Raw genomic sequence first — 27,435 nt, forward strand, 5'->3', positions numbered from 1 at the left:
AGAGAAGGTGATGTGGGCGGGGCCAACTTCAGGAAAGGCGTGGGGCTGCTGCCCACCGGGCCCTTCCGACCCAACGTTCCCTGGTCCTGACCGAGGGCGGGGGGGGGGGGGGAGGGGCTCGGAGCGAGGCCGGGCGGGGGGGCACCTCACTGAGGCCCGGGGCCTGCTTGGGCTCAGATGCTGTCTGAGGAGTGGGGCTAACTGGCTGGGTGCAGACCACACCTCCCCTGGGCGAGCCTTGCTCTGCTAAGTCTGCCAGCAAAAGCCCTGAACGTGGGGCAGGCGTCCGGGCGGGTGTCAGTGACTCAGCTTTGGGGTGGATGTGAGTGAGGCAGAGGCTCCACAAGCCCCCCAGCGCGGTGCCTTTCGGGGGCTGGGAGGGGTGGGAGGGAAGGGCCAGTCTGGCCCCCCAACAGGAGGGGCTGTCTCAGGCACAGACCCAGGCCTGACCAGGCTGGTGGCGGGGCCCGCAGCCAGGATGGCGCCTGCTCCCGTGCTCTGGGGCTGCGGCTTCCTCGAGCGCCTGTCCCGGGACCTGCTGCTGGCGCTGGCCGAGGCGTCAGGAGCACGATGGCAGCGCTGCTGAGGCCCCGCCCAGGGCTCCACCTGGACCGCCGCTCTCTCTGGAGGCTGAGGGCACGGGCCGAGGCCTGGCTGCAGCAGTGAGCACCCCTCTGGCGGGCCATGCCTTAGGTCAGCGGCTGGGGTGCCCTGCCAAGGCCTCCTCCTTACCGCCTGGCATCTGCTCACTGGGTGGGGGAGGCCACCCCGAGGTCACACCGCCAACTGGCAGTCACAGCAGAAGGGCGTGACTGAGTCTGGCCGAGAAGGATGGGTGGCAGGGGCGTTAGAGAGAAACCCTCTGTCCTTCCTCCCAGTTGCTGTCCCACCAGTGAGGGCCCTGCTGTCAGAGGAGCCCCGGGCGGGCCGCACGCACAAACGCTGCAGAAACAAGACGGCTTGTGGCGACTGCACCTCCGTCAGCGGGAGCCACACAGCGTCACGACGGAGAAGCACCAGGCCTGCGTGAGCCCGGCAGACAGAGGGACGGGCCCCAGGTGGGGGAAGGAGCTCCCCTGGTCCCCACAGATGGGCCAGAATGAGAGCGGTCTGTGGTGTGAAGGCCAGGAGGGGGCAGGACAGCGGCTGGGGGAGGGGGATGAGGGGCCCGGCTCAGCTCTGCAGAAGCGCTGGCCATGAGTGGAGGCTCTGGGGGCAGGGGCCTGCAGCCCGGCCTCCGTCCAGCACTCTCCCGGGGCCTGCAGTGAGGAAGGCGACCAGGGAAGAACTGGCGGCCACCTGTCTGCGGGGAAGGGCGGGCAGGTGCTGGGAGACGACAGGCAGACAGTGGACAGCTGCACGGCGGCGACCGAGGACAGAGCGACACAGGCTCCAACAGCCCAGCCAGGCCGCGCAGAAGCGGGTCCACGTGGCGAGCAGGGAAGGCCCCGTCTGCATCTCAGGTGGCCCCACTTGGGCCAGGGCAGCCGGGAGCCTCTGGAGAGCCCTGGCCAGGCAAGAGCTGGGGCTCCCATCCCCCGCCCCCTCCAGCTACATCTCTCTGATACCAGCACTGTCCTCCGGAGGTGCCACTAGGACCCAGAGAGCAGGCCGGGCTCCGTGCAGGCCGCTTTCTGTCCTGAGAGGTGTGGGATGCGCCACTACGTGCTGAGGGCGCCTGTCCACTGTGGCCACTGCCTGTGCCAAGAGCTGAGCCTGCCTGAGCCCCAAATCTGTGCTCTTCTCCGTGACCTCGAGCCCAGCGCCCAGTCCCCCAGGACATGGGCTGCTCCCCGTGCTGCAGGCTGTGGAGGCCGCGAGGCAGGGCGGGCCCGCTGCAGCAGGCAGCACCTCCCCCCCCGGCCCCCGCCCGCCCCCAACACACACACTCAGGCCCCACGCTGCCAGCCGGCACAGCCTCGGAAACAGGAAGCAGTCCTGGCCGGGCCTCGGCCCCCTGTGCTGCTTCACAGTGGCTGGGAACTGCGTGGAAACAAGACAAACCTACTTGCTAAACTACGCAGACATTTGGGGGAAGGAGGAAGCACCCGCTCTAGCTTGGTTGCTATGGGAACGTTTCTGCATCAACTACCAGAGGAAGAGATGTCCACTCTGGCCAGGCATCCCTGCTCCACGGCCCTCCTGCCAGAGGCGTGCACACCTGCACGGGATGTCTGCGCCTGCTTTCCTGGGCCCTCTGCCCAGGGAGAGGCCGCCCGTGCCTCCCCGCAGGGATGGCACTGTCTCAGAGGGCCTCAGGCCCCGGCCAGGCCCAGCCTCCATGTCCTCCCTGTCCCCATCCGCCCACCCCATGCTGTGACCTGTGCAAGGACAGGCCCCTGGGCTCAGGAGGACTCACTGGGGCAGGGAGGGCACAGGACCTCAACCACAACGCCCGACGACTCTGGCTGTGTTTTGGCAAACACCAGGCTCCCCTGCCCGGCGAGGCTCCGGGCTGCCTGGAGCAGAGCCCTGCCAGAGCGCTGACCTGCGCGGAGACGGCGCAAAGCGGGGGGCGGGGAGGTGCCCTCTCAGCCAAGTTGGAAACGGTGGGACTGGAAACGCACAAGTTCACTCCTTTCCCAAGGGCTCACCCACCCTCCCTGCTGGGACCTGCTACACGCCGCCCGCGTCCTGCTCGGCGCCCTCCAGCGCCATCCCGCACGCCCCCACTGCGTGGGCCTGCTCCAGCCTCAGGAGCTCTGAGGGCTCCCAGCTGGTCTCCTTCTCTTCGCCCCGTCCTTGCTGAGCAGCACCCACCCTCCCAGTGGGAGCCCTGCCTCCAGCCCACCCCGGTGCCCAGAGAGTCCTGCACAAGGGGCCACGCATGTGGGCTCTACTGAGCCTCCCGGCGTCCCTGGGCCAGAGCATGCTGCGGGGCCATCTGCTAAGGGAGGAGGCGTGAATGGGAACGATCCGCGATCGCTCATAAGCACCGCCTTTGCGCCAGGCAGGCTGGCCGGGACTCCGGGAGGAACGCGGGGACACCACAACGACGCTCAGGACGGAGGCCACTGCCGCCTGCGTGTGCACCAAGCTGCCCCACACACGTGCTCACCCCACGCACGACGCAATGCAGGGCGGCAACTGCAGAGCGCGGCCAGCCTGTACTTCTCACAGGGCAAGTCCAAGACTTCGTGTCAGTGGAAAAAGCAAGTCGCCTAAAAGCATCCCCCCCACGCCCACGCCCACGCCCATGCCCACGCCTTTTTTAAAGCTGCGTGACCAACGTGGCTGGTTTATACACGCACCAGAAAACAGAACAGCCGGCCACTCACGCAAGGCCCTCTGGAGAAGGACACGGCGCCGGGAAGAGCAGAGCGGGCGTCTGGGCTCTGCGCGTGTCGGAACTGCGTCGCTGAAATTAGCAGGAGGGTCCCTTCGCCTGGACCCAGTGGGGCCCCAGACAGCCTCCTGGGGGAGTAACACCAAGGCTGGGCAGTGTGGGTGGCCCAGGACAAGGGTTGCTTAGAGGGATGACAGGGCGGGGTCCCCGATGGCCCTGCCCTGCCCCGTTCCCCATGCTCCCGAGGGCTGGCCCGCCCGTGCTTTGCCCCGCCCAGGCGGTCACCAGTGCCCGTCGCAGAGAAGAACCAGCCGCTAACCCTGACCTGCAGCCCGGCTGCCCCGGGTGCTCGTCCCAGTGGGAGCTAACCACTTCCCACACTTGGCAAAGTCTGCGACAGCCTCGTGTGCGAGGGTGCAGGTCCCACTTTCAATGTGCTGGGTGCGAGGTCCGCTAGAGGTGTCCACCCTGGAGGTGCACCTGTAGCAGCAGCAAGGATGGGGGGCCCTAAGGGCCGTCCTGCCACCAGCCAGCTGGGTGTGCTTGTCCCTCGGGGACTCATCAATGAAGGCGCGTCTGTCTGGCCTCTGTCCAGAGGTGAACGTTTCAGGCTCCAGGAACACAAGGAGCCCGACTCACCTCCAAAGAGAAGAGCTAAGGAGGCAGAGCCCGGGGTCAGGCTGGGAGAGGGCGAGGGACAGAGGCTGTGATGGGGCAGCGGCGAGGCCCGGGCGCCTGGGTGGGAGGGACTCTGTCACTGCCAATGCCCTGGCCCCACGGAGACTGCAGGTGCTATCTGCCACTTGTCGATAACGTGCCCACACAGAGGGCTGGCAGGCGCAGGGCTCCCAGCTCCAGCGCCCCCACCTGGCCGCAAGACGCTCGCAGCCGGGGAGAGGAAGGCCATGGACCCCGACCCCCCCCCCACCGCTCTCAGCGGCCCTCACCCTGTCCACCTGCTTCCAGAAGCAGCCTCGGCCACACCTTCTAGACCTGAGACCTGCCCTCCCTGGCTCCTGTCCAAGTCAACCCGCTCTTCCCTTTCTCTCCATGTGACAAGGAGCCGGGAAGATACAGAAGAAACCAACGCTCGGCGGGTCCTGGACTTGCCAGAGCCATCCCAGCTGGGAGCTGGCTGTGCTGAGACGGTGGGAGGGCGGGGACTCGGCGCGGAGCAGAATGAAGTGCCATCTGTCTGCAGGACAGAGAGAACGAGGAAGGACGCAGGTCCCAGGGCCTCGGGGACGGGAGACACAGGCCTCGGTGCAGGGCACGTCCTGCCCGGCGGGGGGGTCTCCCTCTGCAGAGGATGTGAGGGCTGGAAGGCCTTTCTGAAAGCCCAGCCACTCGCCACACTTGTTTGTAAGCAGCAGCCAGCTTCAGTCCCGTCCGTCAGAACCCCCAGGGCTGGCGCGGGGCCCAGGGGCTGCCCAGGAGGAAGCGTGGGCGTGGAGCCCTCCCCACTGCCCGCCGTGCTCCAGAGAACACACCGAGCTCGCCCATGCCTCTCTCCAAAGACGAGCAGACCGGTGCCCGCAGCGGGCAGCGACACGCCAGGGGTCCCTCGGCAAGCACGGCCCCACGCCTGAGCCTGGCGCACCTACTGCACCCCCGTGCCTGCCCCTGAGGATGCCACAGGCCCGTGGTCCTGGGAGCGCCCCGGGGTCCATGCGCACGCCTCTGGTGAAAAGCAGTGGCAGGAGCGGCTGTGGAAATCCACAAGGCAAAGTACTCACGTTGAAGAAATTGGTCTTGTTCCTCTCGCAGAAGAGCCCCTGTGCCGGCATGTGCTGCAGTTGTTGCCACGGGATACTGCTGCCTAGCAACACGTCGCGGGCCCACTGGAGGTTCTGGGGAAACAAGAAGTAGGTTGGAAGTGAGTGTGTGGGCAGCTCAGGGCACCCACGGGAAGGGAGGCTGCACTGGCGACGCAGCGTGGAGCAGCAGCTCCGCCGACATCGACACCGCGGCTCCAGGCAGCTCGGGCTGCTGGCTCTGACCCCCTGGCCGGGAGCGCGTTTCCGGGACTGAGCTCTCGCCCAGCACAGCTGACAAGGGGAGCGTGGCCTCAAGCTGCCCAAGGAGGGCCCTCACCCCGACTGACCAACCTTGTAAAGCTGCCGCAAGGACCAGGGCCCCCCTTTCTGCAGGGAGACCCCCACAGCCCAAATGGTCGTCCTGGGGCTCTGCCGGGGCCAGGCCTGCGTGCTTCCGGGGAGGGGCTCTGTCCAAGTGCTCAGGCCCGTGCTCTCTGGGCAATGGTGCCCTCGGGGAGCCTGGCAGGGTAAGAGCAGAGTTTGCCGGCCTCGGGGGTGCTGGGGGGCAGAGTGGGGCAGAGTACAGCAGGTGCAAACCTGGCGGCCTGGCCTTCTCACCGAACCAGAGAGCAGCCCTTCCCACCAGTCGCCGGGCCGGCTCCGAGCGCCTGCATGTCCATTTCAGCCACTCAGGACAGAACTGGCTGCAGGGAGAGCCCGCGGGGCAGAGAGGGGCAGAGCGCAGGACTGCACAATGCCAGACCCTGTTTGTCCCCAGCCCCAGCCGGCCCGGCCCCCAGCCAGCCAGCCCTCGGCCCTCCATCCCCAGCAGGTGCCTCTGCACGGGGCCAGGCCTTCCTCACCTCGTGTCCCAGCTACTGTGAGCTCCTCTCCCTTCTCAGCCTGCGTGCGAGCCGCCCCCGCCTGCTCCCACTCTGGTCGCTGCTGGCCCCGCGGAACTTAGGAAAGAGCTCCTTTTGTCACGGCTTCAGACAAAAGCGCAGACCCAGCTCCCTGGCTTGCTGGGCTGCTCCGGAGCCTCTGCTCCCACCGCTGCGGAGAGGGACCAGCCCGAGGCTACTGTGGGGCTGCGGGCTGCTCCCCGGGGCGCAGGCTGGCAGGCACTGCACAGGCCTGAGCGACCCCAGAGCTATGACCCCACACCTCTTCTGGGGCTCCCTGGGCAGTTGTGGGAAGTATCCGGGTAACCCCTTGGAGTAGCAGCAGCCTTTGGGGGCTCCGTGGGGGAACAAGGCTCGGAGGAGCACCTCCACAGTGGCCATCATGTTCTTAGGCATGCCAGAAAAACAGAGCCAGCAGAGCCTTCCTGCCGGCGGGGACAGCGCAGCGCGGTAAGGAGCCGAGGGAGGCGGGGCGGGCCCTCGTCCAGGCCCAAGGCTGCGGGACAGAAAGGCACGTCCTCGTCTGCCGCCATGGACACCAGCACCAACTGCGGCCCTGCCGACCGACCGCCAGGCAGAGCGGGAGGCCCAGGGAGGGGAGGCCCAGGGCTCTCAGACCTGGAAATCAGGCCCCTGATGAGAGTGCGAGACGCACTGGCCCCCAAACCCAACCAGGATGGGCAATTAGCCTCCTGCAGACGGCGCCGGCGCACCCCGCGGGGAGCGTGCTCCCCAGCCTCCCCGGCCTCCGGAGGAAGAGCCGGTCGATAGCGAAGGCACAAAGTGTCCAGTCAGACCTTCACGCCTGAGGCCCCAGCTGGGAGCTGGCAGAGACCAGGCCGGTGGGTGAGGGGCGGGGGGCTAACCCGCATGCTGCGCCCAGAGCACAGAGCCTGGCGCCGTGGCGAGGCAAGGCTTCGTGCCACGTGGGCGGAGCAGAGCTCTAACGCCTCGTCCCATTAGCTGTCCTTTTCGCGAGGAGGTTTGGAAACTGAGGCTCAGACAGGGCCAGAAGGGGTGGAGCCAGGCTTGCCTTCTGGTCCAGGCCAGAGGGACTCAGACGTGGGCGCTTCCCCTGCCCCACAGGGTGGGCGAACCACTTTACCCATCTGCCTGGTCAGGTGCTGTGTGCCTGGCCCAGGGCCGGCCGCCAGGGGACCGCCCATGGCAGCACCGACCCCTGCCAGCGCCTCTGGCTCACCACCCCCTCCGGGATGGGAGGCACACGCAAGCCAGAGCGCGGCACCGACTCCCCGGGACCCTCCTGGGACAGGCAGAGCACACGAAACCTCTGAGAAGGGCCAGACAGGGCGGGGCCCTCACCAGAGGCACCCCTCTGCTCCAAGGCCTCGCCTTCCGCACTACAGACAACCGCCCCCGCCAGTCCCTTCCCGTCTCCCCATCAGCCCCCTAGCCACACCTGCCTCTGCCCCCGCCGCCCCCCCGCCTCTGAGTCTCTCGCCTGGCACCATATCCCCCCCACCCCCACCCCCGCCATCCTAAACAGCCTCTCCCCCTGACTGGCGGGCAGCTCTGCTGTCTGTCAGCCCCAGGAGGACAGGCCCACGGTCTGACTTCCCTACCGATGGCTCCTGGGGGCCAGGCCAGGACCAATCTAGAGAGGAGGCGGGTCTTCAGGGAAAGGCCTGAGGGAAGGGAACAGGGCTGCAGCTTGCAGAGAATGCCGAGCCCACGGCCCACGGGCGAGAGGACAGCACGTGGAGGAGGGGGCCCAGGGGGCCTGGGGGTGGGAGCGCGGGCAGAGCTGTGGGAGGAGAGACAGCTGGAGAGCCCTGTGCTGGGAGCCGGGAGCACGAGTCTGCCTTTCCCGAGTGACCCAGCCTGTCCCCCCCCAGCAGCCACGCGGAGGCCCTGCTTGCGCACAGCTCTCCGTGGGCCAGCACACACGGCCACCGGGAGGGATTCCCTCTGCATCCCAGCACCTCCCACGGCTCGCGGCTCGCACACACCGCCGCTGCCAGCCAGCTGTGGAGCGAGGGAGCGAGCCAGCGGGGAAACGCGCAGGAACCACGCTGCAGGGGACACAGGACAACACCAGCGGTTCTGCCGCGGCGTCGTGGTGGCGGGACAGTGAGCTGGTGGTCACTTCACCCTTCCGTCCAAGCTGCAACGGACTTGTAATGGCTGCGGCCGGCAGAGGGCTCGGCCCAGGCACACGGCTGGAAGCACGCTTCCTGTGCAAAGCAGCCCAGGAAGGCAGCCGCCCGATGGGGCCCTCTGGCCCACCTCTTCTGGCCCTAAAGGCGCAACCGAACCTTCAAACCACGTGGCGGACAGACTTTGAAGTGCCTGGCTAAGGTTCCCAAGCTGAGAAAATCCTGAGTTTTCATCTTGCCAACCACAGAGCCGGCCGGGAGCTGCAGCAGCCGCCAGGCTTCCGCACGGGCTGGGCACGGCGGCCCTCGGCGGCGGGGCCACTCTGGATGCAGAAAGGGCAGGGCTGAAGGAAGGCGGAGGGAGACGCCCTGCTCTGTGGCCGGCACGCCCTGTAGCGCCTGTCCCACGTCTGGCTGGAGCGGGAAGCTCACCACCTGCCCCTGGGACGCCCACCTGCATGCCCGGGCCGGAAGGGGGCGACTGCGTCCCGCCCTGGAGGAGCGGCCCTTCAGAGCACCCAGCCAGAAGGGCACCTACCCAGACGCCCTCTCGTCTACCCTGGCTCTGCAGGGTCCACACGTGAGCTGGTGGCATAGGACATAGAGAACTGTTCCCACAGCAGACGGGTGAGGGGCAAGAGCTCCCGCCAGCAGCACAGCTGCCTCTGAAGTGGAAGCCAGCAGCTCGCCCGGAGAGAGCAGGGCACCCCAGGCCGCCAGGCAGGAGGCAGCCTCCAGGCAGGTGAGTCCTAAGCTGACATGGGGCCTGGGCTCGTCCACAGGAAGGGAATCTGATGGGGCTGGGGCGGCCAGGCCGCTGGGCTGCCACACGGACAGGCCCTTGGGGGCTGGGTCGGACACGGTGCACACTGGGATGGGAACACACTGCTCAGAGTGAGGGCCTTCTGCTCCCACCGGAGGCTCAAGCATGTGGGGCTTGCAAGGCAGGCTGCTCGCTGAGGGCACGTTTCCCACCTGGTGAGGCAGCACTGACTCCCATGAACCCCACAACCAAGCCTCCAGCTAAGGGGCCGTGATCCCCGCCGGCCTGAGAGCTCACGGGACTGAAGCGGGAAGCCGTCTGGCTGACCCTGAGGGAGGGAGGGAGGCGCGGGTGCTAGCACGGACACTCGCAGGGGGACAAGTGGTGAGAGGGGGTGCACCCTAAACACGGTGTCCAGGGAAGGTCAGGCCTGTGACCAGGGAAGGCTGACTAGCCTCTTCCTCCTCTCGCACCCCTCAATCTCCTGGAAAATGCGCACCTGGGGTCCCCTCCTGGTGACAACTTGGTGCCAGCTGTGTCAGAGCTGCTCCCGCCCTGAGGGGAATCACAGCAAAGGGCTTCGTCCCACAGCACCACGGCCGTGAGCCCCAGGCCCCGCGAGAGCAGGCGGAGAGGCCTTGGGCCGAGCAGCGCCGACTGAAGGGCAAGCCTTGCCGTGGGCGGTGCGGGGCTGCCTGAGGGGCACGGAGGGGGTGCCAGGCGGGAGAGCCCTGGGCAACAGCCGCCGCACCCCTTCCTCCCACAGCTGTGAGAGCCGCTGCCCTGGAGGGAGAAGGTCCCAAAGCAGCGCTGGAGCACGGGCAGGAGGTCGCACCGGCCGGCGGGCCCGCAGCTATACTGAAGGGCATCAAACCCAGCTCGGCCGGGGTCCAGAAAGCCCGGACACCAGAGAGAAGTGCCACTGTGGGTGCAGGGCGGGCACCGGCAGCGTTGGGCAGCGGCGCTGGGAAAGACAGGCGCCCTGCAGCGGAAACAGAGCGCAGAGATGCCCCGCAGCCCCGGGCCGGAGGACCGCAGTGCCCTGCTCTGCTCGGAGAGACCAGGGAGGCCTCGGCAGTGCTGGGCGGTGTCCACGGCCACAGCCCCTGCCCTGTGCCCCGCCTCACACAGAATGTGGCCCAGGAACAACCTCCTGACACACTAGTGCCCGGCCAGTGCTGTCTCAGGCCACCTCCCCTCCCCGGTGCGGCGGGCAGGGGCGCTGGGAGGCGGCAGCTCGGAGGCCGGGCCTTGCTGAGGAGGCAGCAGACAAAACCTAGACCGCAGCTGCCCCCGCTGCTCCTGCCGCCCGGGCCGCGCCTCACCCGGGACGCTCCCAGGCCTGCCAGGCGCCCAGGCTGCTTCCCCGCCGCCCTCCACTGCGCACCGGGCCACCCCAAAGGGCTCAGCATACGGATGCCTTCAAGGAGCACAGCACCCGCCCCCCCCCCCTTGTGCACCCCTTCTCCTCTCTGTAGCGTTTATTACAATGTGCTTGCTTTATCCTTACCTGAGGGTATTTTCCCATTGGTTTTTGGAGAGCGGATGGGAAAGGGAGACACAGAGAGAGGAACATCGATGTGAGAGAGACACATCAACTGGCGCCTCCCGTGGGGATCGAGCCTGCCACCGAGGTCCATGCTCTTGACCAGAATGGAGCCCAGGACCCTTCAGTCCACAGGCTGACGCTCTATCCACTGAGCCACACCAGTTAGGGCTCAGGTGCACATTTTTAATCTGCCTGCCGCTCTAACTGTAGCTCAACAGGGGCCAGAGACCGCGACGAGGGCACTGTCTCCACAGGGCCTCCTGGGGAAGTGACGGGAGAGTGAAAGAATGCACAACACGCCACGATCCCTCCTCAGACACGGAACGCCAGGTCAGAGGCCTGGCGGAGCTCCCGGGAGGCTAAGCCTGGGCAGCTGTAGGAAGTGCTGCCTCACCCGCTTTCCAGAGCGCCAGGCCGCTGGCAGCAGCAGAGGCTGCGAAGATCTTGGACGGGTGAGCCCCGGGGCCAGGCCGCGCTGAAAGGCCTCTGACGCAGCCAGAGACACTGGCCCAGGGCACGCAAGGCCTGGACCGAGAGGGGGAGACCTCCGGCCTCTGGGAGCTGTGCACCTGGGCCTGCGGGGGTGACGAGGGAACCTGGCAGCGGAGCGCGAGGCGCCACCCAGATCCTCAGAGGTCAGAGGTGAGCCTCTTGCCCTTCTCCTTCACCCACAACAAGCACCCACACCTGTGCCGCTGTGGGAGCAGCCTCCACGCCCACTCCCCCTGCAGCCCTCCCTGCAGCCTGCGCCTCACCGCCGGCCCCTGGAAGCGGGCCCGCCCCTGCCCTTGCTTCTCCCATCCCCCCAGGAGGCCACCAAGCCCTGGAGCAGCTCCCTGCCTCGTCCTGCTCACCCAGCACCCGCTCGCGCCGCGCCCCCGGTCCCACTCACGCGGTGGGTCTTGCTGTGGGTGTAGAGGAAGGCCAGCCGGTAGAGGCTCTTGTAGTGCTGGGGGAAGCGGCTGAGGCACAGGCGGAAGGCGGCGATGCACTGCTCCGTGAGGAACTGGCGCTGCTCCTCGGCCCCGGCCGGCAGCCCCTGCGGGAAGGCTGCTGGCTCCCCGGGGGCGTCCCCTCTCTTCCTGCCGTCCCACAGGGTGGGGGCCGACGCGGAGGCCTTGACAGGGACGCAGGCAGAGGCTGGGGGGTCTGCGGCGGGCTTCTGGCCGCCCTGCTCTGTGGCTCGGAAGCCTTCTGTGCCCTCCGAGGACTCCTCGGGTCTCCCTAGTGACGAAGGAAAAGACAGTCCCTCAGCGTCAGGCTCTGCCCTGGGTGGTCCGTCCCCCGCGGAGGAGCCCTCGGGGAGGTGGCAGCACAGCTCCCCTCCTCCCGTGAGACAGGGCATCCAGTTGGCACACAAAGGGGCCCCGAGAAGGGGTAGGGTTGGGCTTGATGTGGTGGCACAGGGCTGTCCCGCCTCCAGGGCCTGTGCAGGTGCGCATGGAAGCGGCACCCAGGGCGGGTGTGGCCGCCGCCGCCGCAGAACACAACAGCGGGAGAGGCCCCCCAAGGGCTGCACCGCAGCCCACAGGCCTGGCACCCCTCTCCAGGGCGGCGGCGGTGAGTGAGCCACGAGCTCAGCACCTGGGCTCCCAAGGCCCGCTCCCGGGGCAGGCAGGCAGGCGGCTGGGGGAGCGTGCGCCGGGCGCAGGGCTGCAGAAGGCTGTCTGGCCAGCGGGAAGGGATGGAAGGAAGGCGGTGGGTGCAAGTATCAAGGGAGAGACAGCCCCAGGCTCCCAGGCCCGGCACAGACTGCCTGGAGGCGGCCAGCGGAGCAGGCTGGTACCAACGCTCTCTGTCCTGTGCGCTGAGGCCTTCCCAGTGCAAATGGCTCCGGCCCCTGCCACCACCCCCCCCGCCCCCCCGTGCGAGCTCCTGAAGCTTGATGCTCCCAGCCAGGCCTGTGCGGGACTTCTCGGGGCCAGGCCTGGACACCGGGGTGCCCAGGTTATCATCAACCTCCCCTGCCCATGCACCCCCACCCCCCGGAGAGGCAGCATGGGGTAGAAGTTAGAGGTGCAGACCAACCCTGGGCAAATTACCGCCCACACTGAGTCCCAAGCTCCTCGCCTGTGACATGGGACTCATCAGAGTGAGTTTTTCCAGGGAGGTTGAGTTAAAACCGTGTCTAGCATGGGACCCCCGCGCGTGGGTCTGGGTGGTGGGGGTTACTGTTTGACAAGCACCTGTCTGGTCCTGGCCGGCGCGGAAAAGCTTTCAAAATCCTTGGCCGGCCGACCAGTCCCAGCCTCAGGGCAGCACCGGATGCCTGGCCTGCATCCCTCTCCCAGCAAGCCTGGCTGCGGCGCTCTGGTCACAAGTCCACAAAAGGGACTTGGGGACCCCAAAAGAGCTGGGCACACCCCAGGGTGAAGTCAGCCCTACTCCCCACCAAATAAAGGGAGATTTCCTTTTTCTAACGGTCTGATATGATTCAGACTGAAAAAAAACCCCACATTTGTGACATTTACAATCCAAAGACTTTGTAAAGAACCATTTACCAAGAAGGAAAATAGGGGCACTCATGCGGGGACATGGCTTCCTACACTGGGCCGGGGGCGGGGGGGGGGGGGTCATACCGCCAAGGACAAGTGTGTCTCAGGGCCATGCGGGCACCTGCTGAGCTCTCTCATCTAATCCTCACAACCCGGGAGTGGCCTTGGCAGCACGCGCATCCACAGAGGAACCACGGAGGTCCAGACTGGCGAGGAACGTGCCCAGCCAGGCGCCAGGGCAGCAGGTGGGAGCAGGAGGACGGAGCCTGGCTGGGCCTGGGCCACTCCAGAGCCCGCTTCCCCAGCGCTACCCGGACTGCCAAAGGACATCAAGCAGCCCTCGCCGGTGTGGCTCAGTGGATAGCGCATCGGCCGGCAGATTGAAGGGTCCCAGGTGCGATTCCGGTCAAAAGGGCACCTACGTCGGCTGCAGGTTCCCCGGTCCTGGTCAGGGTGTGTGCAGGAGGCAACCAATAGATGTGTCTCTCTCACATCGATGTTTCTCTCTGTCTCTCCTCCTTCATTCCACGCTCTCTCTGAAAATCAGCGGAAAGGTATCCTTGGCTGAGGATTAACAACAAAAAGACAAGGACACCCCAGCAGCGCCATCCCCGAGAGAGGGCTCCATACCTCTTTCCTCTGTGGCCCCTGGCAGGTCTTTGCCAGCTGGTCCTGCTTGGGAACTGGGAACGGGCGGCCTCTTTTCAGCACAGGGTTTCCGGGCGCCCTCCAGCGAGCGGGGGGGCTCGTTAAAGAACTCCTGGGTGGAGCTGGAGTCCGAGAGTGCCACGGCCGTGCTGTCCTGGCTGCGCTCTGAGGGGAGAGGCGGGGAGGGAGGGAGGGAGCAGCATGAAATACCACCGCCCACACGGAGGGGCCTCCCCAGGCGAGCCGCCCTGCCAGAGGCCTGGTGGCCGCCCTGCGGACCGGCCCGAACACAGCCACTCTGCCACTGCCGAGCCGACTGCCCTGGAGCCGCGAGCCCTCACCAAAGGCGCCCCTCTCCATGGTCCCCTCCTGGAGTGCCCCCAGCAAGGCCTTCTGGCCAGTGTTTAACAGCCGGCTCTTGGGGGGCGGGAAAAGCCCTCCTTTGTAGCATCTATCGCTTCTGTGGTATCAGCGCTCCCATCGGGCTGATTCCCAGCTTCCAGTGTGATGCTGCTGAGCGTGGGGCTGGGAGGAGACGCAGAGCAGGACCCTGTAGGGAGCCCCCATCTCGATACCATGGGCACAAACCACCGAAGTGCTAAGAACTCAGCCAACACGGTTCACCAGCCGCTCAAGGCCAAGCGGCGTCTAGCGCACGAGCACAGGTTCCCGGGAGCCGCAGGGACAGGGAGGGTGGCGCCTACTTGCTGGCTCCTCCCTCAGGCCTGCACAGGTGCTCTTGGCAAGCGTCCTGGGGTGCAGGCCCGGCGGAGAGGAGTGGCCGCTGCCTGGAGGCCTGCGGCCCTGGTGGGCCTTTCTCCCTAAGGAACAAAGCCAGGAGCCAATGGGGGGGGGGCACCTGGTGCCTCCGGGTACAGGGGACATGCAGCTGGGACCTGGAGGAGGCCAGAGGAAAGCCGGCCCTGGGGGGGGCAGGAAGCCTGCCGCCACGGGGAGGAACGAGTCACGGAGAGACCCACCCCCGACGCGGGGCACGGCCTGCCTGAGTCTGCGGCTGGACCACCCTGCCCCCCTCCCACTACCGAGCGTGAGTAACAGGAAAAGCATCGCCTGCAGAGCGAGGCAGGGACCCGGGCAGGAGAAGGCGGGATGGAACACTAAGACAGTCCCACAAACCGGCTCCCATGTTAAGCATAAAAGCACACGGGGGAGCGGGAAGCTGGGGCAGAAGACTGGCAACAAGATGCAGAGCCGGCTCCACAGGTCAAAGCCGGGACTCCGGGAGACGGCTGCTCTGCGGCTGACGGGGGCGCCTGCGCGAGGCCACACCCCCTCCTCCGGTCCCTCACGTGCGAAACCGTGACTGTAAGTGCGCCCTTCCTAGGACTGTCTGAGGATTAACAGGTTCATCCGTGTAAAGTGCATGAAACCGCCTGATCGCGGTGAATGCTCACGGAAGGCCAGCCCAGCCACATCCCTGCTTCCAAGAACCGGCCCCTATTTCCCTGCTGTCTGCCACGTGCTGTCACAGCGCGGCCTAATGAACGGCAGAGGCTTGCTCCTGCCGGAGACGAGGCCGAGCAGCGTGCCGATGGGGTGGTGACCGCTCTTACACGCTGACAGGACAGGCCCTCCAAAGCGGGCCTGCGCACAGAGGACTGAGAGCTCTGCCCCCTTCGCCCACATCTGGTCACCGGCCAGGCCTGGGGCAGCAGCCTCTCAGCCTGGGCCATGTCCACTGCCCAGTGACCGGGTCATCAGCGGCAGCAGAACGGATGGAGCCTACGAAGCTAGGCGGCCAGGTGTGTGAGGCCCGAGTGACCACGCGGAAGCTGTGTCCCACTTAGAGGGGAGCAGGGATCTGCTGGACCCCTCTGCCTCACACTCAGTAAGTAAGGCCAGACCCCAAAGCTCCATGAGCACTGACGGGATGACAGGAAGGCCCGCAGCCCCCAGGAGTCCCAAGCCAGTCCCCAGTGGGAGGTCACTTCTCCCAGAGGGGCAGGTGCCACTCATTCTGTGGTGCAAAGGGAGGGCCAGAACAGAGACCTTGGTCCCAGAGGCCGTGCCGGTCCCTGCAGAGCTCGGGACCCAGCAGGTCCACACCTGCCCTCCAACCCCAGACCGGCCCCTCGGCCACTCCAGGCCCCACCTGACACTTTCTAACGTGTTTGTCACCGCTCTCCCTGCCTCTGTCCCTGGCACACACGCAGGATCCCACGGGGCCTGGCTAGTGCCGGGCACGTGACAGGAGCAACGGCCGCGGAGCGTAAGGAGTCCGCTGGACGTCGGGCGGGGCGGGGCGGGCTCCGAAGCGGCACCGCGCCAGGTGGAGTCACTGCACGCTGAGCAGCAGGCCGCGGGGCGAGCATCCAGGAAGCCAGCCTGGCTGGAAGGAGCGTGAACGCTGGCACGCTGCCCGGGGAGCGCATGCCCGTGCAGCTGCTGGGCTTTGGGCCTGGAGAGCTGCTAATTCGGTGGGATCCAGTGCGATCACCACGAAAGCAGGGACGGGCGTACGCAAGCGGAGAGCTACTCCCAACGTGCTGGTGGCCTCTCGCAGCTGCTTGCCAGTGAGCCTCCAAGCACCGGAGCGTGCGGCAAAGGCAGCAGCCCACACCGGAGCGTGCGGCAAAGGGCTTCGGGGCCCTGCTCCCGGGACAATTCCGTCCACAGCAACAGCCACCGCGGAAGAGCAAGACCTGAGCGAGCACGACCTGGCAGCGAAGGGGCGAGACGCTTCCCTGGAGCCTCTGACGCGGCGAGAACCCACACGCTGACCCGGAGGGGCGAGAGCAGCGGCGGCGCTGGTCCTGGGAGGCACTGCGTGCTTCTGGACAGGCCCTTGTCCTGGGGTGACCGGGCACCTATGAAGCCCTGAGGTCTGGTGCTCGGAAGGGAAGGAAAAGGGTTGTGGTGCCCGGGGTGCTCCCTGCGGGCTGCGGGGTCAGATCTGGGGGGTGGGACTGTGCACTCGAAGCCCCGGCTGGAGCGGCCACGCTCTCTTCCCCAGGCCTGCGAAGCAAGGGGCGGCGTGCTGTCCAGGTGCTGCCGGGACTGCGGTCCCGGGACACGGAACAATGCATCGCTGCCAACTAGCCACCACCAGGACGCGGGCCAGGCTGCTCCCTCCCTCTGGGTCTGTGTGTCTGGAAGGGCGGGCACGGGCTCTGTACAACGATCCCGATCAGCCTGGCCGCATCGCTCAGTGGCTGGAGTGTGGCCCACGCCCCGAAGGGGAGCGGATTCAATTCCCAATGAAGGGCGCGGACCTGGGTTGCAGGTTCGATCCCTGCCCCACTCGTGGGAGAGGCAACCAATCGCTATGCCTCTCTCACATCAACGTTTCTCGTTCTCTCCTCCTCGCTCCTTGCCACTTCCTCTAAAAAGAAACAAAACAAGCAATCGAAAAAGTATCCTCAGGTGAGAATTAGCAAAAATAAAATAAACAAGATTAAAAATATTAAACGTTCCTAATTTTAAATACTAAGAAGCAACCCAGGGTTTCACACCAAGAAGCAAGTCAGAACACAAGAACACCAAGTTTCATTTCTTTTACATCAACAGCGTGCAAGAACGAAGAAGCCTTTTTAAAACGTCACTCTACAGACCTGGGCACTGGCACCTCACCCCGCCCTCCTCTCCTGTAATCGGGACCTTCCCTGGCCCAGCAAACCAACGGCCTCCGGGAGGCACAGAGAGCGGGCTGAGGGGGGATCTGCGGTGAGGGCCATCCCTGCCAGCAGCCACGCTGCTCGGACGGGACAGCTCAGGGCTGGGCCAGATGGGACGGGGAAGGCTCACAGGGCTGGGAAGCCGGTCTCGGAGACCAGGGCCCCGCCTTACAACACTGCAGCCAGAGGAGCTGGTGGGCAGGTGGCAGCGGGGGAGTGGGGAGCAGAGACCAGAGGGGACTCTGGACTGGGGTGTGCTCCTGCCTGAGGCAGCTGCAGGGGCAGGAGAGGGGAGGATGCCACTGGCCCCTCCCCTCTCCCCACTCCCACAAGGCCCCTCTGTTGCGGTCAACTCGCCGGCCAGGGTACCCAGGGAATGACCCTGATTAGGCCTGGCCATCAGCACCGGGGAAGCTCCTCTGGGAAAAGCAAATAGCCCTGGACACACACCCCCTGCCCGAAGCTCGGTGCCTCTGGGCAAGGACCCGCCCTGAGCCACACTACGCCTGCCTCCGGCACAGCTGAGTTCCGCACGGGCTCCAGCACCACCGTGCACAGCCCTCCCGCTGCCGCTCCCTGATCAAGGCGCCTGGGGAGCCAGTATGTGTATGGAGGGCGGGGCTGTTCTGACCTGGGGACACTCAGCCTCCAGCCACGGGCCGCACCTCCAGGCCTGGCTCCAGCCGGCCCTCCACAGGGGCCCTGAGAGCCAGTCCTCTTCGGGGACTGTAATCAGGCCCAGGCTCTGAAGGCGAGGGCACGTGGCATTGTGCACGGCGCCCTAACGGCCTGGGTGCTTCCTCCGCATCCCAGAGGCCCAGGCACAAGCCGGGCGCAGCGGGACCTGCCCAGGGCGCTGGCCTGTGCTGAGAAGAACCGGGTGGGTCTGCTGATGCTCTGCAGGCAAAGGATGCCAACCTGGCGGCAGCACCCTCCACCCTCCCGCCTGCCTGGTGGAGGAGGGCCCCAGAAGCGGCTGCCGTTCTGTCCCAGCCACCCCCTGGAGGTTTTGCGGAGGGACCCAGGCCGGGCTTCTCCTGGCCCCTGGGCCTGCGGCAGAGCAGGAGGGGGGTGGGTACTGCTTCTGTGGAGAGCGGGGAGCGTGCACGCTGAAGGAGACCCCAGGGACTGCCCGCAGCCCGGGCTCCCATTTTCTGCAGAGCGGCCTGCAGGCCCCGGAGAAAGGAGACTGGCCCCAGTCTGCCCACAAAGCCCGCTCACACTAATTCAGTTGTGGCCGGATTATAATACTTCCTCCTCTCACTGTTAACCACGGGACTCCTCACTCCCATCCTCTGGGACGGCCCGCCCCGCCGCCGAGTCCTAGAGGGATGCGCATCACCAGCCAGCTGCTGCTGACACGCCTGCTTCTAAGCCCCGGCCCCTCCGCTGCAGAGCACGACCCGCAGGGCCAAGCGCAGAGCAGTGGGAGCTGGGGCAGCGGCAGGGATCTGGCGTGGTGACAGGAAGGCTGCCCGTCCACCTGACAGGGATGCCACGACCACGTCACTCCCCACGCCCCACAGGAAAGAAGCCCCTCTGGCCCAGCTGGTTTCCCAAGCTCTCGCCTCTCCTACCCACCCTGGTCACCTCGGAATTCAAAAGCCGTAGGACTCCCCAACCTCCATGTCTCTGCTCCCATTGTCTGTCACCCAAAATGACCCAAAGGCCTCTCTGGAGGCCTGCTCCCGCCAGCAAGTCCTCCAATCCACCAAACCCCAGGGCCAGCTCAGGCACCGACCGCTGCTCCGCGACACCGCCTGCAGACACACAGATGCAACCCGGCAGCAGGGTCGGGGCCCAGCGTGGCTTTCCCTGCGGCACCCTCTTCCGTCCTAGCGCTCTGCAGGCATTCGGTCATCTCCGTGACCAGCTGTGGCCTGAACAGGCTTTTTATTTTGGGTAATCCTCACCTAAGGATATTTATTCATTGATTTTTTTTTTTTTTTTTTTTTAGAGAGTGGAAGGGGTCGGGGGGCAGAGACACACACACGCATCGATTTGAGAGAGACACATCGATTGGTTGCCTCCCACCTGTGCCCGACTGGAGTGGGGCTCAAACCTGCAACCCAGGTACATTCCCTTGACCAGGGAATCGAACCTGTGACCCTTCGGTGCACAGGCGGACACTCTCGCCACTGGGGAACACCGGCCAGGCAGCCCGAAGAGGTTTTATAAAAGGTAAGAATGAAGGAGAACCAATGAGGGGACTGGCTCTGCCCTCCAACAGCCTCCCTCCCCGCCCCAAGCCAGTCCCCACTCGGTGGGGGACACGCAAGACGAACTGAGCTGTGCTCGGAGTCCCCTCCACTCTGAGGAGATCTGTCCATGGACACAGCTTCCCACCACAGCTGCCTCCCTGCCCACCCGGGCTGTGAGCAGGGACCAGGCCGGGCCTGCCCTCCAGCACTGACTGCCCTCTGAGCTTCTCCCTGTGGCACTTTGGCTACTGCGCACCACCTGTACTTCACACCTGTCCTTACAAGGTAGCCTGGGATCTTGGAGTCCGTTGCCTTTTTGGTTTCTTTAAAGCAAGAAAGAGCGAAGCAATGGGATACAGGACTGAGACACCCGCGGGCGGCAGGCAGGCGGGGAGGCCACGGCTGCGCTGCACCCGCCCAGAGCTGGGGAGATGGGCCGGGGCAGAAGCCAAGCACATCAGACACACGCTCTCCAGATCACAGACCAGCGGATGTGCAGGCGCTCGGGGCACAGGGAGCAGGGAGCCGGACTGAGGGCGGAGCATGCGGTCTGCGCCGTCCCCTGAAGCGAGCCGTGACCGTGCAGGCAAAGGACAAAGCCTGGAGACAGAGCGTGGCCGGGTTAGGGGCGGCACGGGCAATGCTGACGGAGGCGTGTGGGCGAGCAGCGGAGTGAGCACACAGGACACGACACAGACGGGACAGCATGGAGGTGAGGATGAGTCGCATGGGGTGCACGGGCACTGGCTCTCCGGGAGGCCCCCGAGCCCACACCGTGACCGCCGGACATGCCATCTAGTGCAGCTGACTGCAGGGAGCCACGCCAGGCAGCCCTATCCTGGGCGCAGGGCAGCCTCTGCTCCTGCTGTCAACGGGGCCGGATGGGCATCCTGAAAGCATGGACAGCAGCCCTCCCGGCCCCCTCCTCTGACCCGCCCGGTCCCTCCTGCCCACCCCTCATAGGAAACACCAGCACACTGAGATCCTGGCTAAGCTTGGCTCCTCAGGAAGACCCCCGCCCCCCAAGAGGCCAGGCCAGGTCTCTTTGGGAATTTCAGTTGCACCCCAACCAGGAGCTGTGCAATCACTGGTTCCTCCCGGCCCCCTCCTAAGAGCCTGTCGCGGGGCTCCCTGGCCCACGGGCTGGGGCTGAGCAAAGTGGGCCATGGCGTCTCAGTGGCTCCATATCCCTGACAGAAACCGCTTTCCACAACCACTGAAAACGCCTTGGCACGGCCCCCTCTGCAACGCCCACAACCAGCACCCTCATACCGGCAGCCAGGCATGTCACCACAGCTCCGGGCACGTGTGCGCCAACATGGGATGGCTGGGTGGCAGTGCCCGGTGGCACCACGGCCCCTGTCTGAAGCAGTCCTGCCTCGTCCTCCGCTGCTCCCCAGGGTGCCCACACCAGGGGAGGCACCCCCAGCTCTGTGGACGGACAGAGCCAAGCACAATCCTGCTCCCTGCGTTTGGCTCGAGCCTGAGGGCTGAGGAGGGTGCAGCCAGGCTGGGGGCCAGGTGAGAAGAGCCCTCCCTCCTGGAACCAGCAGGTGAGAACAGCCCTCCCTCCTGAACCAGCAGGTGAGAACAGCCCTCCCTCCTGAACCAGCAGGTGAGAACAGCCCTCCCTCCTGAACCAGCAGGTGAGAAGCAGCCCTCCCTCCTGGAACCAGCAGGTGAGAACAGCCCTCCCTCCTGAACCAGCAGGTGAGAACAGCCCTCCCTCCTGAACCAGCAGGTGAGAACAGCCCTCCCTCCTGAACCAGCAGGTGAGAACAGCCCTCCCTCCTGAACCAGCAGGTGAGAACAGCCCTCCCTCCTGAACCAGCAGGTGAGAACAGCCCTCCCTCCTGAACCAGCAGGTGAGAACAGCCCTCCCTCCTGAACCAGCAGGTGAGAACAGCCCTCCCTCCTGAACCAGCAGGTGAGAATAGCCCTCCCTCCTGAACCAGCAGGTGAGAAGCAGCCCTCCCTCCTGAACCAGCAGGTGAGAAGCAGCCCTCCCTCCTGAACCAGCAGGTGAGAAGCAGCCCTCCCTCCTGAACCAGCAGGTGAGAACAGCCCTCCCTCCTGGAACCAGCAGGTGAGAACAGCCCTCCCTCCTGAACCAGCAGGTGAGAACAGCCCTCCCTCCTGAACCAGCAGGTGAGAACAGCCCTCCCTCCTGGAACCAGCAGGTGAGAACAGCCCTCCCTCCTGAACCAGCAGGTGAGAACAGCCCTCCCTCCTGAACCAGCAGGTGCTGAAGCGCACGGGAAGCGCATGGGAGAAACGAACCCGAGCAGGATTTGCTTCCAACGCTTTCTCGTGTTGTCATGAGTGAAAGGTTGGAGGCAAACGGGAGGGAGAAGGACCTCGCTTTGGGACTGTCTCAGAGGGAAGCCTGGGGGAGCAGGCCGGCCATTATTCCACCTCTACTCACCCCTCTGGGCGGTCAGGGCCCAACAGCCAGATGACCGGAGGGAGGTGACAGAGCCAGCCAGCACACACTGGGATCCCAGCCTCTCTCTCCGCACACTCACTTGGGCCCGCCTGAGCCCCGGAGGGGACGCTTGCAGGTCTCCTTGCCTCTCAGGTCACATGTCCCCTGGTCCCCCTCCGCCAGCTCTTCTCTAACCCTGCTCTCCACCCACGCACTCCTCGATGCCCTGGGGAAGGCAGAGCGAGGCCCACCCCCACAGCCCCCAGGAGATGGTGACGCCTGAGAAGCTGGTGTCATTCAGCACTGTCACCACCTCCACGAGGCTCTGCTTTAAAGGCCCTCTAAGCCCGCCAGTTTGGCTCACTCCGGCCAATACCCCGTCCCCAGCTTATCCTAGATATGTGGGAGCATGAAGTCGAGCTGCGAGGGCGCATGCGAGCCTCCAAATGTTAGTAAGGAATGTGGTTGAACAGTCGCCACCTGCCCCATCCCACATGGATGGCCTTGTGCAGTCCCAGCTGACACCCCCCAACCTGTCTAGATTCCCAGGGGTGCCGACAGTCATAGCCTGCCCGTGACCGCCAGAAGGGCATGCCATAATAGTGCAGCCGACTGCACGGGAGCCACGCTAGGCAGCCCGCGGACCTACAGCAAGCCCCCCGTCTTCAACTGTCCTTCCAGGCCCCCAATTGGCAGGGGGGAGGATGCAGGCTCCGAGAGGCAGGCACGGAGCTTTAGCCTGCCTCACCCACCCCGGCCCCCAGAGGGCAGGTGGCGACCCTGAACACGTCTCGGAAGCACAGAATCACCGTGAGTCCATGAGGTTAATGAACAGCCACAACATTGCCCGTGTCACCCCAGACCCAGCACCCCCCTCGCCGAAACAAAGCGACTCATCGCCCAAAGCTCCCGCCCCCGACTGGCGTGCCGCCCTGGGCTGGCAGTAGGGAGAACAGGGACTGTACCGTCCGGCGTCGCCTGCTGGTGGGGTTTTTTACATTTGACGTAATCGTGGTCAATCGGAGTGGCTGTGTAAGGTGGGGATGTCAGACCTGGGCCAGAGGAGGAGGGAAGGGAGGCTCCGGGGCCCGGCAGTGTCCCAGCTGAAGAGTGGGAGTCCTCGTCCACCAGGCAGGCCTTCTCCCTGTGGGGCAGAGGGGTGCGGGTCAGCAGCTCCACGTGGCACTGAAGGACGTGTGCAAGGCTGGACAAGGCCCCTCCCAGCTGTCGAGTCCCCAAGCCACCCTTCCCGGGGCCCAGCTCCCAGGCACTCCCCGCACCCCTCTGGCTGGTGTTCCAGGCCCCGCAGGAGTGGCCCACGTGGCACCACTCAGGCCCAGCCCCCAATATGGCTGGGCTCTGCAGGCGGCTCAGGTCTCAGGCCCCGGAGACTGGCGGGACCGGATCAAGCCCACCCCAGCGCCCTCCACACCCAGTCAGGTCCTTCTGTGCGATGCCGGGGCCAGGAGACTAACCCCGACCAGGGCAGCGAGAGGAACGCCCGCTCCCGTGCCCGGGACATCGCTGCAGAGCTAGAGACACCTGTCACGTCGCCACGGCCGCAGAAACAAGGGCATCCCTGCTGCGGCCAGGACAGCCACCGGCCACCGGCAGCCACTAGGAAGCTTTCGTGTGATTTCACTAGAAGGAATGAGGAAAGCGGGGCACTAGCTCTGTGGGTGGGTCCCAGGCCCGTTGCCAGGGAAACGAAGACTCCAGAAAACACCTTCGGGATTCGTTTTCCCGGTAACTGTATCTGTACGTGTAAGTGTGCACACGCACAGAAAACGACTTGAGAAACTAATCAGTGATCAGCGATGAACTCTGGGCAGGAGAGGGTTTCTCTGTATGTTTATGAACTGTCAGAATTTTCTGTAACTAGGATACATTCATGTGTCATTTGTGTAACTCTTAAATTTTTTGAAAAAGAAGTATGGGAGACAAAAGGTAACGTCACTAAATCGGGAGCCCTTTGTGACTAAAAAATATGTCTCACCCTAACTGGTTTGGCTCAGTGGATAGAGCGTCGGCCTGTGGACTGAAGGGTCCCAGGTTCGATTCCGGTCAAGGGCACGTACCTTGGTTGCGGGCACATCCCTAGGGGGCGGTGTGCAGGAGGCAGCTGATCGATGTTTCTCTCTCATCAATGTTTTTAACTCTCTATCCCTAACCCTTCCTCTCTGTAAAAAATGAATAAAATATATTTTTAAAAAATAATAAAAAAAGAAAATAAAAAATATGTCTCTCTAACTTTGGGGCATCCTGTGTCCCCTGGTGTGACCTGCCACGCGTGTGCCCATCCCCCCGTTGGCCTGTCCTCAAGGCCAGGGCCTGGTGCTGGCCCCCGTGGACTCAGCTGAGCCCTGCCCAGTGCCCGGCCGGGCAGAGGCCCAGAAGCGGGGCGAGCTGAGCCAAAGCTCCAGGATCTGGACACCCACAGAGATACAACTAAGTCGAGGGGAGGCCGGGGACACCAGGGCCGCAGCATCCTCGAGCCCTCTGACCCTGCAGAGCCCGTGCCTCCCACACCTCTCCCTGCTTCTTGGAACAGCGGGTGGCAGAGGCCCTGGGGAGGCCCCAGGAGCAGGAGGCACAGTGTCCTGCACAGGGCGGAGCTGCGCCCCGGCGGGAAGGGGTGGGGGCACCAGGCACGGCCACAGGGTGAGGTGACACAGCCTCTCCTTCTCAAGTTCAACAGAAAAGCCTCAGCCCAGCCTCAGGAACTCCAGGCGAGGCCCAGAAGCTCCCAGAACTCGGCCTCCTCAGCAGCCCCGTCGGCGCCCCCTTGCCATGAAGGACCCTCCGGGGCACAGGGACGAGGGGCTGGGGGAGCGTGCCACTCACTTTTCTGAAGCTTTGGGGGTGTTCTTCTCCTCGCCCCTGGCAAAGGGCCCTTCCGCAGCCTCCTTCATGAAGTTGACCAGGACCTCGGCACCAACCCCCAACTCGGGCTTCCCCAGGAGCTTCAGGATGGAGGCGTGGAGCCGGAAGTACACCTAGGGGATACACTCAGGTGTGAGCAGCCCCCCAGGGGCTCGGGTCGTTCCACGGGCCAGTCAGCCACACAGGAAAGGGGACCCCGCGGCTCGAAGCCACTCGGCATGAAGCATTGTAAAAAGGCAAATGGTTTAAATGAGACTTTCTGCTGGCTCCCAAGATTATCAAACATTAAAGAGGACACCAGCTAAGTTGATGAAAAGCATGGAAGTTCACAGGTCAGTACAACCTTTTAGGGCAACGCGACATCGTGGATCAAATGTTAAGTGACCCTTGGCAATGAGCTGGCCCTTGAACCATTCGTGCTTTCATTGGGCAGATACACGTATACGTGGACTTTTCTCAGTTGCCCTGTGCAGCTCGAACTCGCACTGTTCCGAGGTCGGCCGGTGGCTGGGAATCTGAGCGTGTGCAGGGCCAGCCGTAGGTGTACGTGATCTTCCACCACAGGCAGCCGGCCCGAACCTCCCACGTTCAAGGGACAACTGTGCTCAGGGTGTGCTCCCTGATGCGTGTCCAGCTATGCCCTGACGGCACCCCGTCATGGAGTAAGTGGGAGAGAAGGCCAAAGCCAGGGAGAGAGGGCCAGGCAGATACACGGATGCCCAGCCAGACTGGATGGAGGGCGCAGGACAGGGAAGGAGCCCGCACGCCTTCTACCACATCGTGTCCAGTGAGAAAGGCAGGTTGCTAAATAGAATGTATCCGTGTTAATAAGAAGAACATCCAGACAGGCAGGCGTGCCCACACTGGACACAGGTATGACGGGTGGGGGGACTAGAATCACGGGGGACTTCAACTTTTCGTTTTTAACACTTCCCAATTGTTTGATTCTTATATATATTCTTGAACCAAGAACATGTGTTAATTTTACCTTTTAAAATCCTCACCCAGGGGGATGTTTTTCATTGATTTGGGGGCGGGGGGGCAGAGAAAGAGAACCAACCAGGATTGAACCCGAAAACTGGGCATGTGCCCTGACTGGGAATCAAACCTGCAACCTTCTGTGCCCACCCAACTGAGCCGCACCGGCCAGGGCGTAGGCTACGTTACTTTATAATCGGAAAAGACACGAAAAGGCATAAGCAAGTGGCTCTGCCCCAAATCCCAGAAGCTGGGCCCGTGCACGCTGGGGGGCGTGGGGAGGGGGGATGGAGGGGGGGACCCAGGCTCTGGGCCTTGGAAAGTGGAGAGTCCTGGGTCGGGCCAAGCAGGGTGGATCCACACCCGTGTCCTAGTCCCCTCCCTACAGAATGTGCTGGTCACGGCCACCCATCCACTCGCAGGACTGCGTGAGCATCATGTGAAATGGCCCTGAAAACACAGCCACGCCGAGCAGTGAACAAGTGCTCTCTGCTCTTGGGGGGCGGTGGGAGACCCCAAACCTGAGGTTAGGAGAACCAGCCGCTCCCCCGGCTCAGTCCTGCCGAGGCAGGCTGTCTCCTCTGCGCCTGGAGCACAAGGGCCCGCTCCCTGACACCTGCCAGCCGCAGGGTGGATGCCTGCCCCAGCGCCATCGGCCAGGCCCTCGGAACCTGCGTGTGCTCATGAGGAGGGACAAGAACGAAGAGCTCCCTGTCCCGGCAAGGATGGCGCGCACCCCTCAGAGAGCGAGCGAAGAGGCTGCTTTAATGTAACTGCACGCAAGGCTGCTAAACACAGGGTTCCGCCGGGCAGCAGGGAGTCACTGGGACCGCAGGCCCCGTGCCCAGGGAGAGACGGGCCCGCCCTGGCCCCGCTTCCCCGCCCAGGGCTGGCCCAGCGTCACCTCCAGGGCCTCCATGGCCAGCTCAGGCGGGTTGTGGTAGTGGATCTTCTTGGGGTACCGGGCGGCCTCCTCATGCAGGTAGTGGCCGGCCTGCCGGTAGTGCAGCAGGTAGACGGTGGGCGGCTGCTGCTGCTTCTCGGCCACCTTGCCCAGCATGTAGTGGATGAGCCACTCCTCCTCGTCCCCGTCCCCCTCGCAGCGCGCCGCCGACAGGAAGCAGTGCCGGGCCGTCTCCAGCATGCTGTCCCGCCGGCCCTCCATCTGCAACGAGACCACAGGCCAGACCGGCCTTAGGCGCACGCCGAGCCGGCAGGACCAGCTCAGGCCGGCACCGCAGGAAGCCCGCTGCCTGGTTTGCGCAGGGCAATCCTCTCACCAAGCCCGAGCCCCACAGGAGTGCGGGCGCCACATCCGGCTGGGACACCGCGCGGAGGCCCCCACTCCTCAGAACCCCACGTCAAGTCAGGCAACAGCGCTGGACGGACAGCAGGCCCCCTGCCACGCCATGTTCTTTCTCCCCTCCCCTGCAGCACCGGTGTGGAGCGGTTTGTGCGTTCATGAAGTGCCCCTGACACCTTCTAACGGTCCCAACTACCACCAGAGGCTGTAGCGAGGCCCTGCGCCTGGGCGGGGGCGCCAGCAGGGGCGGGGGCGCCAGCAGGGGCGGGGGCTGCGTGGCTGCCGGCATCACTGCAGGGGCCTGAGGAGACCGGGACACCAGAGCTGATGTTCTGAGAAGGGCCCCCAGGGCAGACAGTGAGGCCCTATCCCCCTCCCCAGGGGGGGCCAGCAGAGCTGGGGAAGGCACGCACCAGCTCCCAGCTCCACGGCCCCAGAGGATGCCCAGCGCTGGGGTCCAACAGGACTGCCCACCCTCGCTCCCCACGCTTCT

At 65.0% G+C, this 27,435-nt stretch overlaps 1 protein-coding gene across 2 annotated transcripts in view; it reads right to left on the reverse strand.

Moving 5' to 3' along the window:
• CABIN1 (calcineurin binding protein 1) overlaps positions 1 to 27,435 on the reverse strand; it is an 80,475-nt gene that overhangs the window by 20,939 nt on the left and 32,101 nt on the right. Inside the window, exons 24-29 of one of the 2 annotated variants that reach the window (XM_080650108.1) lie at positions 26,544 to 26,804; positions 24,623 to 24,774; positions 22,831 to 22,922; positions 13,500 to 13,682; positions 11,267 to 11,598; positions 5,023 to 5,136 (exon numbers count right to left, since the gene is read on the reverse strand). In XM_080650108.1, the coding sequence (XP_080506234.1) occupies positions 5,023 to 5,136; positions 11,267 to 11,598; positions 13,500 to 13,682; positions 22,831 to 22,922; positions 24,623 to 24,774; positions 26,544 to 26,804 (1,134 nt within the window). Of the gene's footprint in view, positions 1 to 5,022; positions 5,137 to 11,266; positions 11,599 to 13,499; positions 13,683 to 22,743; positions 22,923 to 24,622; positions 24,775 to 26,543; positions 26,805 to 27,435 lie in introns of both variants that reach the window. The other variant, XM_080650107.1, reaches the window with a different exon arrangement.

This window comes from Plecotus auritus, assembly GCF_963455305.1.
Source record: "Plecotus auritus genome assembly, chromosome: 13".
Taxonomy (NCBI): Eukaryota; Metazoa; Chordata; class Mammalia; order Chiroptera; family Vespertilionidae; genus Plecotus; species Plecotus auritus.